The sequence below is a fragment of the Vulpes vulpes genome, chromosome 2 (genome assembly GCF_048418805.1).
Source record: "Vulpes vulpes isolate BD-2025 chromosome 2, VulVul3, whole genome shotgun sequence".
NCBI classification, from domain to species: Eukaryota; Metazoa; Chordata; class Mammalia; order Carnivora; family Canidae; genus Vulpes; species Vulpes vulpes.
The window spans coordinates 49497718-49509605 of record NC_132781.1 but is presented as its reverse complement, the minus strand read 5'-3'; the positions used below and the strand labels follow the sequence as shown (position 1 = coordinate 49509605).

The window sequence follows — 11888 nt, the reverse complement described above, 5'->3', positions numbered from 1 at the left end:
ATGTTTACCTGAAGTGATACTTGATGAACAGGAAGTATAAAACACATGAGATCAGTAACAGCATCTTTCTCTTGGAATGCATCTCCTCCTGGAGGGACAAGGAGAGAGAGGGAGATCTTAAATAACACACAGTCATACCCCTGCCACTTTCTAGGCCTGGATTCACAGCATCTCATTTGGGGCCTCGAGATGCCAACTGAAGCTCCTGCTTCTAGAAGGAGGAGGCTGGCCTGGAGGGTTGGGGGGAGCTCTGTTCTACTGGTGCTCCTCAGGGCGCCGAGCTCCCCTCTCCTCTGCCCTGGGCACTGAGCGTGCACATCCTCTGGCCCTCCTGCTACAGCACGTGCACCTCCACCCGGACGGTATAGGAGAGACGCATCAAATGCCCCCACAACCCCGCTGTAAAGACAAAGCTGTGACACCCAGCTGTGATGATGAGGAGGAGGAGTCCAGGAGTCCTTCTTGGCCTCGGAGGCATGACATGCCCCCCAAAGTAGACTCTGTTCTTTTTCCTCACCTGGATAGTAAGATGGCTTGTTGGTCCCAAGGGTATGGTGGTTTAAACCAAAACTATGAGCTTCCTCCAAGGTCGATGCTCACAAACAGGGATTAAAACCTAAATCACAGGAATTCAGGTCTAATGTGGGACTCTGGGCTCCGGTCACACCCCAGAGCTTACTTGCGGTTTCTATGCACAAGCCTGTAGGGTCATGTGTTGGAGCAGAGGGGGGCTCTCTGATGCTTCCTTTCTGAGCACTCGGCTAACGGGCACGAGGCTTCCCAGCACACTGACCAGCTCCGCAGCTGTCTGCCGTGTGTGCCTGTCGAGCGCACAGGAATGTGGCTGCTCTGGCTTGAGGTGCCCGGTGAGGGCCCAGAACACGCTGGGTTTTGGAGGCAGATGTCAGATGAAAGAGAAGAATCAACATGGCTCCCTAATCATCTTATATTGATAAAATACTGAAATTCAAATAGCCTGGATCTCTTGAGTTAACACAAATACATTGTAAAAATTGATTCAGTTGTTTCTTTGACCTTTGATAATATGACCGCCAGGACACCGGCATCACAAATGCAGCCCCCGTTGTCCTCGTACTGGATGGTCTGCGTCCCCCAGCACTGCACAGGCACAGCGTCCAGGCCCCATGACAGGCGACGGGCCCCCTCTTTAACCAATCCAAGGACATTAGAAATGCCACGTGGATGGGGCAGGAGGTCCCTCCCAAGGTGCGCCCCAGCAACGTCAGCCCCGTACCGCTCACACTGGCCCACCCCCTCCCTAAGGGTGGTCCCTTTACCTGGCTGGGGGCGCTGTGAGAGACAAGGGGAGTATTGCCCAAGCATTCTGTCTCTGGGTCTCTGTAAAGCCACAAGCTGGACACTGTCCCCTGCTCTGAGGTGGTGACATCAGCAGGCCCTTTGATGATGCAGCTGGCAAAGTCCCAGTCACAATGATGCAGCTGCTGGCAGGGGCATCTTGAGGATGCTGGGCGACAGGACTTTGTCCCATTTAAAAAGTAGAGGATGGGGTGCCTGGGGTGGGGCAGGGCTGAGTCCATGAAGCGTCCGACTCTTGGTTTTGGCTCAGGTCATGATCTCAGGGTCGTGGGATCCAGTCCCATGTCGGGCTCCAGTCAGGTTTAGTCTGATCGGTAATGAAATGAAATAGAGAGGTCAGGCAAAAGTTGGTCGAAACAGGCTTTTAGGGATCCCTGGGTGGTGCAGCGGTTTGGCGCCTGCCTTTGGCCCAGGGCGCGATCCTGGAGACCCGGAATCGAATCCCATGTCGGGCTCCCGGTGCATGGAGCCTGCTTCTCCCTCTGCCTGTCTCTGCCTCTGTGTGTGTGTGTGTGTGTGTGTGTGTGTGTGACTATCATAAATAAAATAAAATAAAATAAAATAAAATAAAATAAAAAGAAACAGGCTTTTAATGGGACATGCTCTCCGAGTGAGGTTCCTCGGCCCCCAGGGGAGGGAAAGAGTGGGGAAGTCGCAGGCCGGGGAAGTCACGCCCAGGGGAGTGCAAACAGGCTTTTGAAGGGGGGAGGGTTAAGGGGTTGTATGTCTGTACAAGATGGTAGGTATTAGGTATATTTCTGGTGAAATCAGCCTGGGGCAATAACTGCCCATGCCCTTATATGGGGTCTGGGTAGGTAAGTATGGTTCAGGTTTCCTGCATAGGTCCAGTCTCCCCCTGATGACGTGTCCTCGGGCGGTCTGCTGGTGGTGGGAAAGTTCCGAGGTGGGGGCAACAAGGTGGGGGGTCCGCCACCATTTTATTGGTGCCTCCCCCATCCCCCTTGATCCCGCCGGCCCAACAGCTCCAGGCTAAGCGCAGAGTCTGCTCAAGATTCTCTCTCTGCCTCTCCCCCTGCTCATGTGCTCACTCACTCTCTAAATGAATACATAATTTTTTTTTTTTAAGTAAAGGATATTTGGTAAATGCTCTTTGGCTCCTTGTCTCCTCTGTGGTTCCCTCCTCATTTTCTAGGGACTGGCCTCACTCACAGGGCAGTGTCTTCACCACGGTGTGTGTTCACACCTATGACAGAGACACTGCACACCAGCTTCTGTGTCCTCATCCCACCGTGACAGCCACCTCCCTGCCCAAGAATGCATCCCCTTCATTGTCCTTCCAGTGCTTCTGCGGCACTCAGCTTGCTGACAGTGGACGCCACACGCGTTCCTGCCATCCGGCCCATCGGGTGCGCTTGGCACGGGGAAATCCTACTCATGTGCAATCCCACCATCACCATTTGTGGCTGTAACACCCACCTTTCCATACCCCTCCCCTTTGAAAGTAAGATCATTTTCATTATCGAAAGTGTAGCATGTGTGCATGGTGTCTTGGCTACACGACAAACGCCACAGACAGAGACGTGCCCTCACTGCAGTGGAGGCAGAGTGCATGCTTCCTCCTCCGTGCCAGCGGCAGTCACTGGCAGACTTGAGCTTGCAGACACCTGGCCCTCACCTCTGTGCTCACATGGGGGCATTCCCCCACATGCCCCTACCTCCCCATGGCAGCCCTGGGCTGCACACACCTGTATCTGCCCACTTGGCCACCGGGAGGGTGTCTGTGTGCATGGGGAACGCCTGTTCGCTGCAGGCCTGTGGTTCGCAGAAGACCCCGGGTGGGCGGGAGTCGTGGGGGTGCTGCCCATCCCCCAGGGAGGACCTCCCCGCGAGTCACTGCCCAACGCCTGGCCTGGTGGAGAGTGAGCTGGGTGGGCTCAGTCCTCAAAGCCATCAAGGCCGCCCTTGCCCATGGATGCCACCTTCTCTCCACACAGCCTCCATGACCCCAGGGCTGCAGGGGGGCTCCTCCCCTGGAAAGGAATCCAGCACATTCCGGGGTCTGGGGTCCCCCTTCAAGCGGAGGGACAGGTGCCTATAGCGAGTATCAGAGGGAATGGAGGTCATGGGCCAGATGCACCTGCTTCCTGAGACCACACCATGGAAGCGAAGCCTCGGACAAGAAGTCCGCTGACCCTAGGGCCTGCAGAACTCGCTTATTTTAGAGAAAATCTAAATCTACGCTCCTCCAACGAGTCAGACTTACACCCTTTGAATTACTTTGTCCCCACTGAGCACCTGACGCAGGGAGACAGTTATTGCCTCAGGACTGAGCTGGTGAATCAGATCACAAAGGGGGCCTGGGAGCCCGATAACAAACAGAGAGGCAGGACAGGGGACGGGACAGGGACAGAGGTTTGGAGATGGATGGGGCTGCGAGGGGTACAGACAGTGGTTCACGGGGGCAGCGGGGGGCAGGCGGGCCCTGGTCACCCCCACGTACTGATGTCCAGTAGCTGCCACCCCCTCTCAAGGCTGCGTCTGGAGATTGGGTGCTTCACCATCATCACACACCCTGGAACATAGCAGGTACTCAATGCGATCACCATGAGCTGTGGTCGGGTCCTTTGGATGGGATTTGGCGCCCAATGTCCCAGTCAGTCCACCGGGGGCCCCCCTGCTGGCCCCCAAGCACCAGCCTGCCTGCCGCATGGGGACACGGGGCCTTTCCACTCTGCTCTGGACCCTGGCCCCCCTGCTGTGTGAACCCAGGTCTGTGCTCTCCAGGTCCCAAACCCCAAAATGTCTCTCTCATCTGGCCCCACCATCTGGGCTCCCCTCGCGTCCCCTCCCCTGGGATTCATCACTTCCAGGGCTTCACTCCCAAGTCACAGCCACATGCTCAAGGCCAGGATGGCCCACACGGTTCCTCACATGTGGCGTCATGGGCCCTTCTGTACCCTCGAATCTGGACACATAGGCCAGGCAGGGACGGTCCCTGTCAGCTGCCAGCTCCAGCAGCTGGAGAGGCCAGGGAGGCCCAGGGTCACCCGGGCTTCTGCAGCCAGCAGGCGCTCAGGCCCAGGGTCCCGCCAGCCACTCACCCAGCCTCACCTGACTTCCCTTTACCATCCTGACCCAGACAGACACTCTGTCCTAGCAGATGTCAGGGTCACCCCATCACTGGCTCCAGGACATCCGTAACCGGTGAGGGGGGTGGCAGCGGTGGTGGCCTTTGGCTGTGTTCCCAGCATGCAGAGGATGGGTGGGGAGGACAGGCAGTGCCCGGAGGCAGGAGGGCGGAAACTACAAGGCAGAAAGGGGTATAAAGGTGGTGGGCCGTGGCCGAGGCACCCACCAGTGGGCATGGCCCTGCTCCTGCTGAGCCTGGGGCTGAGCCTGGTCTCCACCCAGGAGCTCAACCCCCAAGCCATCGTGCGGAAAAACTATGACATGGCCAAGGTGGGCCCAGGGTCTGAGTCTGGGCCCTTCCCAGGGGCCAGGCTACAGAGCACTTGTCCGTCCTCCATCTGGGGTCGGGGACCTGGGAGGAGGGCTTGCTTCTCCTTCCCCAGCTGTGATGGCTGTGGATATTTCTAGGAGGGCAGGGCGTTCCCCGGGAGAGCAGAGGGGTCCCCATGAGGGCAGAGGGGTCCCCGGGAGGGCAGGGAGGTCCCCGAGAGGGCAAGGAGGACCCTGGGAGGGCCAGGGATTCCTGGGACGGAAGGGGCGGTCCCTGGGAGGGCAGGGGAGCCCCTGGGAAGGCAGGGAGGACCCTGGGAGGGCAGGAAGGGTAGGATGCTGGTTGGGAGCTCCACACGCAGGCTCCCCACCCATCGGGGCCTTGTCCACAGGTGTCGGGGGTCTGGTACTCAGTGTCCATGGCCTCGGATGACATGAAGCGGATTGAGAAAGATGGGGACTTGAGGGTCTTCATACAGAATATCGAAAGCTTAGAAGACGGCAGTCTGAAGTTCAATTTCCAGTTCATGTGCGTGTCACCCATCTCAGCTGGAACAGGGGAGGACCGGTGTCCCTCCCACCCCCACCCTGTAAACAGGGTGGGAAAGGCTGTACCGGGGGGTCAGCCTGGGGCTGAGGGAGGCTCGAGGCCCTGGCTGGCTGCCCGGTGTCACAGCAGCCGGTTTCAGGGTGCTCGGGGAGTGCGTGAAGGTGGCCGTGGTCTGTGAGAAGACGGACAGGAACGGGGAGTACACCGTCAACTGTAAGTGCAAGTGGCCCTTCTGCGTCCGGCAGCAAGGGCTCCTGGTCCCCAGGGTGTCAGCCGCCTCCTGGCGACCCCTGACCTAGGGGCTTTTATGGGGCCCCATGGCAGCCTGACCATGACATGAGGGCACCTGCCTGGCACGTGGCCCCGGGGAGGGCCCTGGTCAGGCCCCTGGCTCACGCCTGGCAGGTGCACTGGTTTGGGGTTCAGGGAGGGGTGGGCACCACCACCACTGCAATGCCCAGGGAAACTGCCTGAGCAGCACCCCTCCTCCTGCCGGGGCCACCAGCCCACCATCCACACCTACGGCCGCACGGCACACCTGACACACATGCCAGGGGTGAGCTGGGGCTGCGCTGAGCTGCGTGTCCACACAGATGAGGGGAACAACAGGGTGCTCCTCTCGGAGACAGACTACAAACTGTACATCACCTTCCATCTCCGGAACATGAGGAATGGAACAGAGACCAACGTGCTGGCACTCTATGGTACCACCTCCTGACCCCTCCTACGTGCCTGGGGGCCCCTCCAAACTGGAGGGGGTCTGACCACCCTGAGGCTCTGATCCATGATCAGGTCACCCCTCATGGAGCATTGGGGACACAGGCCAGGCCCCTGAGCTGTGTGTGCACCCCCACCTTGTCCGGCCCCCATCTCTGCTCAGGGCACCCACCCCCCAGCCTCAGCCCTGCCTGGGTGCCCCTGAGGCCTCCTCCTCATGGCATCCCAGCAAGCAGTGAGGGACCCTAGCCCCTGCTGCTCTGTTCTCAGGACGGGTGCCAGACCTGAGTCCCAGCTTCCTGGAGAGGTTTGAGAAAGTCTGCAGAAAGTACGGGCTGGGTCCTCAGAACATCCTCAGCCTGAGCGACCAAAGTAGGTCCAGCACCATGGGCAGCAGCCAGGAGGTCTGGGGGAGCCCCCAGAGCTGGGGAGGGAGCTGGGGAGGGAGCCCCCAGTGAGGCTCCATCTGCGAACCCACTCTGTTTTCCCAGACGACTGTTGCAAATACAAGAAGTAGAGGAGCCCACCCGGGCCTCCCGGTGCGTGAGCATCCTCTCTGGGCAGGGGGAGGGGGTAGCATGGGGTGCGGCAGGAGAAGCTGGGGGCAGGAGTGGGGCTGCTTCCCCAGACCCAAGTATCAGGGGGCCGTATGGGGTGGTAGTGCCCGAGCACACATGGAACGCACTCTGTGTCAGTGTCCTGGGGCCACCAGAGCAGATGGCGTGGGGTGGGGGGGCTGCCTCTGCCTCCATGTCCACACGGCTTCCCCTCCAGGTCCGGGTCTCCTTCCCCTTCTAAGGACACTGGCCACTGAATTTAGGGCTTACGGGGTAATCCCACACGATCTTGTTCCAAGGTGTTCTCCTTAGTCAGATCTGCACAGACCCTTCTGTTTTTCCAAATAAGGTCACACCCTAGGTCCTGGACATGGGCGCAGGAACACGCACACACTTGGGTGGACCCTCTTCGACCCCTACTTTCCTCCTCTGAGCTGTTGTCCTTTCTCCGGGCCCAGCTGCATCCAGGGAAGATGGCCCCCCACCCTCCCCAGGGACCAGCTCTCCAGAGTTGCCTCCTCTGAGGGACAGTCATCCCTCGGAGAAGACAACGGGCTCAGAGGCTGGGACACGGGCCCCTGATGCACCTCACACTTGTGCATACTTGGAGTTCCCACTAATTCTTGGTTAATCCATTCGTAGACTAGAAGCCCTTGTCCCTTAGACATCCCTCCAAGAAATACGGAAACGAGCACACCGACACCATCCGCACACATCCCCAGCAGCCCTGCTCACGGTTGCCCTCCGGAAACGGCCTGACGCCCCCGGCCCAGGCACCTGGGGACCTGGCCCAGGCACCTGGGGACCCAGCCCAGCATGAACGGGAATGAGCTGGGAGGTCTCCAGGCGGTGGTGTCAAGTGACAGCCACCAACCCCAGAAGGCCACACTTGACAATTTACGATTGGATCGGTTGAGTTGTCTGGAAAACCATAGAAACAGAGAACCACTGTGTGGGGTGGGGGGGTGGGGGTGCGGCTTGAAGGGATGCCCGGAGGGCTCCCTGAGCATCTGGGCCGTGGTGGAGGCCATGGGAGCCTGCACACACCAGGAAAGCACAGAGCTGTGCACATACACGCCTGCCCCTCAGGGCACGGCAACAAGGCCGCATGACAGTGGGGTGGCGCCAGGGTCCGCGTCCCGGGGGGGATGGTAGGCAAGATGGTGGCATCAGGATGACCAGTGGGGGGCACCAGGCGGTGTCTTGACTCCGTCCCCACAGCTGCGTGTGAGTCTATAGTTCTCTCAAAATAAAAGGTTAAACAGAAGAAACATCTGTCCTTCTTTCCAAGTCATTTCCCAGAAAACGCTGGCAGGCTCCCAGATTGTCTCCCCATCCCCGGGCTCAGCCCAGCCCCACCACCATCGCTGGCCCTCGCTTCCCGCATGGCTTCCCTCCACCTCCCCCACCCAACTCCCCACACGTACATGCTCCATCAATGCTTAGCAGGCAGCCAGGTGGCTCCGGGGTGGGCAGCTGGGTGGGGTGAGGAGGGGCTCCCCTGGTACCCCCAGGCTGAACCACAGCTGTCCCTGAGGCCCCTCCATGGGTGAGCTCAGCCTGAGATCTCTTCTCAGCCCACTGTCCCAGAAATCTCCAGGACCAACACAGGGCATGGACTGGTCAGCAGGATGGATTGAGGCCCAGCCGCACATCTCCAGGAGTCCCCACCCCCCAGCCCAAAGCCCCAGGGAGCTGCGGGGAGCAGTGTCTGCTCTTAACAGCTGAGCCGGGCTGCAGAGGACCAGGGTCTGAGGAGCTCCAGACAGGAGATGGAGAGCTTTGTGCCCCTTCCACAGGGGCAGAGCGGCTCCATCAGGATGGGCAGGGGGCTGGGCAGTGGCCAGCCTGGCCTCAGGCTCCTTGTCCGGAGCCTCACAGTCCAAGCTGCTGGGCCGTGGCAAGGGACATGTGGGAAGCTTCCCACTCAGCGGGGCTCGCTGGTTCGGAAAGCTGGCATCTGGGGATCAGAACGGGGTTTCCCAGAAGGGATGGTCATGACGTGATGGATGGCAGCGCTTGAACAGTCCCCAGCCCCCCGCCCTCCGAGCCGGGCTCTGGTGCTCAGCGCACTCCCGCAGCCCACCCAACCCCGGAGACCTCCAGGTGGACCGGGTGACAGATGCAGCAGCCCACAGTCTTGGGGTCAGGACAGAGCAGGGCTCAGCGGGGCACGAGGGACATGCCAAGACACCATCACTGTGGCTGGCGTTGGGATGCTGAGGTCCCCTCTCAGTGAGCGATTAGGACCCAGAGGTGAGTCTGGCATGACCAAAATCAGGTGAGCTTGTTGCAGGAGAATAAACAGACAAGCTGCCCACAGAATGCGGGCTTGACCCCAGCAGGAAAGCGCTTCTCAGTGTTTGCTGCCACCCAAAAGGACTTTATTTCCAAGGAAGGGGCATTGGTAAACCTCTGACACCCCTGTGCCTCCTCACCCAGCCCCTGTCACAGCCCTAGGAGGACCTGCTGTGGACTGGGGTAAAGAGGCCAGAGAGCCCAGGGCAGGGCGGGGTGCCCAGGGGCATCAGTGGGGACACTAGCAGAGTGCCCCAGGACGCCACCCACAGGGAAGAACCGCCCCAGACCAGATCTCACTGGCCCAGTGTGAGCAAGGGAAGCCCCAGGGCAGGGACAGCTCTGGAGTCCTGCAGGGCCCAGGCCAGGACAACAGGAGCAACCTCGGGGGTGTCAAGTGGGCAGAGGCTCCGCTGTCTTCTTTCATCTTTATTGCCCTGGGCTTTCTGGAAGACCACAGCCTCCTCCCTGGCCTCAGATGAAGGCAAGAGGACAATCCCCCGCGGGTTCCATCCAGATTGCTGGCACGCATCAGAGGACGTGCTGCTTCAGTTCCCACTTCCCCAGAGAGCCGGTAGCAGTGGAGACGGTGGTGAAGGGGAAGCCAGAAACAGGGACCCTGCTCCCCGCTTGGGTGAGCCTGAAAGCAAAGGGGACGCCATGCCAGGCCAGCTGCCCAGCCAAAGCTCAGTCCTTGCCTTTCCCAGCACAAACCCCATGTGGGGAGGACCACGCAGCACCACGAAGTAAGAGCTTGGAAACGGAGGCCAGTGGCACTGTGTGTGCAGGTGACCCCCTCACCATGGCCCCATTGGAACACAGGACAAGTCCCCGCAGGTGCCGGCTGCTAGAAAGAGGGCCGAGAGGGAAGGCCTGGCCACAGATTTCACAGGTCAACACACGTATGTCCAGGAAAAAGCAGGTTCCAGAACAAGTGACACGGAGGGAAGAGGCGAGGCAAGGTCCCTAAAGGCGAGGCCAGGCACAGCAGCAACCGGTTCTGTCAACTGAGTCAGGCAGGTGCTCGTGGGGGGTGAGGACAGGTCACCTGAACCTACACCAACCAGTGTCACCCCCAGGCAGGCACCATCCCTGCACAAAACGGGCAGATCCTCACTAGCCGCAGATGGCAGGTGGGGCCAGGCCTCCCTGAGCCGCTGCCGCGGTGGCAACCCCGGCTGTCCCGCCACCTTGTACGCATCCAGGTGCCAAGTGTGCTGCATACTGCCTTCCAGAACCTGAACTTCTCAGTTATTCCCAAGACAGGAGCCCGGATTTGCCTCCTCCGCCGTCAAGCCATGGGCACGACACTTGGCAGTCTGGAAAGAACAGGGCATGGCTGCACATGCTGGTGGCACCAGTACCTGGGCAAATACAGGACTGTGGGGACCTGGCCAGGCCGGGCGGAGCAGGTCCAGCAGAGTCAGGCTGTATGGACAGCGGGGGCACAGCACAGGTGCAGGTTGGGCCCCGGGCTCCAGCATGGACAGTTGAGCCTCACCGGGCTGGGGGGACAGGCAGCAGTTGGCCTGTGAGGAGCCCGCAGACGGTTTGGGGGTTTCCTGGTGTGCATTCTATAAAGAGCACTGCACCCGGCAGGGCTGCCCTGGTGACACCCTGAAGTCCATGACACAGCCTAGCCTGCAGCAAACCCCTCCGGGGCAGGTTCTCTCCACTCTGACCCACGGACATGTGCCCCATTCTCCAGGGAGGGCTCCCTGGATGCCTCGTTCCCGAACCACCGCCTCGCCCCCACTCTCACTTGGCTCTTGGGGGGTGTCTGTGCCCCCTCACCCAGGATGGTGGGGCTCACAGGGGTTGTGGTGTCCCCAGCCTACAGGGAGTGGCCCAGGAGGCTCCAGAGAGGAGCCGTGCCCTTCCCAAGCTTACCCGCGCTCCAATGTCTGCCACGGGAACACGATCTTTGTTCCCTCAGTGCCCAAGTTCCTGGTCGCACAGCGTTCAGGACTGAAGACATGGAACAGACAGAGGGTGGGAGGCAGCAACGCGAGTCTACCGGGCAATAGTACAAGGCTCCCAGTGAGGGGGGGCCCGAGAGCGTGGCCGTTTTGGTGTTAAATCTGGGGGTCCTTATAAGCTCTCTCGCAGAACTATCATGAGTATCCTGAGAGAAGACCCCGAGGACTGGCCGCTGAGGCATGTCCATCAGGGCTTTGATTGCACACGTCTACTCGGCGGGCTCCTGTCCACGTGTCGATGGTCTTCTGCGTTGATGTCTGCACGCTGACGTTTGACAAAGTTGCCCGCACAGAGGCTGCAGACACGATGCTGTTGTGGTCTTGTCCGTGCTGCCAAACAGGATGCCGGTGCAGTTCTGTCTCCACCGTCCTGGCTCCCTGTGTCCTCATCGGGGACCCTGGCCTTAACTGCCTGAGTGTCCAATGGACTCCTAACACTGCCCCCTGCTCCTCCCCTCTGACCAGGGAGGCCGGTGACCAGTGTCAGAGACGAACAGACCAGACTTGCTGACAGAGGCAGTAGCCAGGGGGCCCCACCACAGCTGAACTCCCTGCCCGGAGGAGACTGGACCTTCTGGGGGGAGTGAGGGCCAGGGAGAGGGGCACGTGGGCTCCAGCAAAGGGGAGGAGCTGGAGAATTACCCCAGGTGTGTGTGGCCGGGCCTCCCGGGGTTGCTGGCAGGTGGGGCCTGGCTCGGGCACTTACCAGGACACGCAGCCAGCCAGGCATTCAGGGGGGCTGGGGTCATCCTAGGGATGGGGCTTCTCAGTGCTTGTCCATGTCTTTAGAGGCCAGGTTGAGGCCTCGCTGAGAAGAAGCTCAGGGGAGCCAGCTAGAGTCTGGCCAGGACCACGTCTTTGTCCCCGGGCCCCTGGTACACACGGCCCAGCCAGCAGCACTCACCTGGACAAGATCCGAGGGTGAACAGGGGTCCTGAGGGGGCGCAGGGCCACAGCAGCCCAGGCCCCTCATCTCAGGGCAAAAAATACCCTCCTCATCCCGAGGGGGCCCTCACAGGCAGCACCAAG

The 11888-nt window shown here is 60.3% G+C and overlaps 1 protein-coding gene across 1 annotated transcript; it reads left to right on the top strand.

Annotated features, from left to right (window-relative positions):
- Nucleotides 1–4662: 4662 nt before the first annotated feature.
- On the top strand, nucleotides 4663–6542 carry LOC112906926 (epididymal-specific lipocalin-9-like). The gene is made up of 6 exons (XM_072744811.1): nucleotides 4663–4758; nucleotides 5151–5287; nucleotides 5448–5521; nucleotides 5902–6012; nucleotides 6296–6397; nucleotides 6517–6542. Exons 1-6 carry the CDS (start codon nucleotides 4663–4665, stop codon nucleotides 6540–6542), a joined length of 546 nt encoding a protein of 181 aa, XP_072600912.1.
- The last annotated feature ends 5346 nt before the right edge of the window (nucleotides 6543–11888 follow it).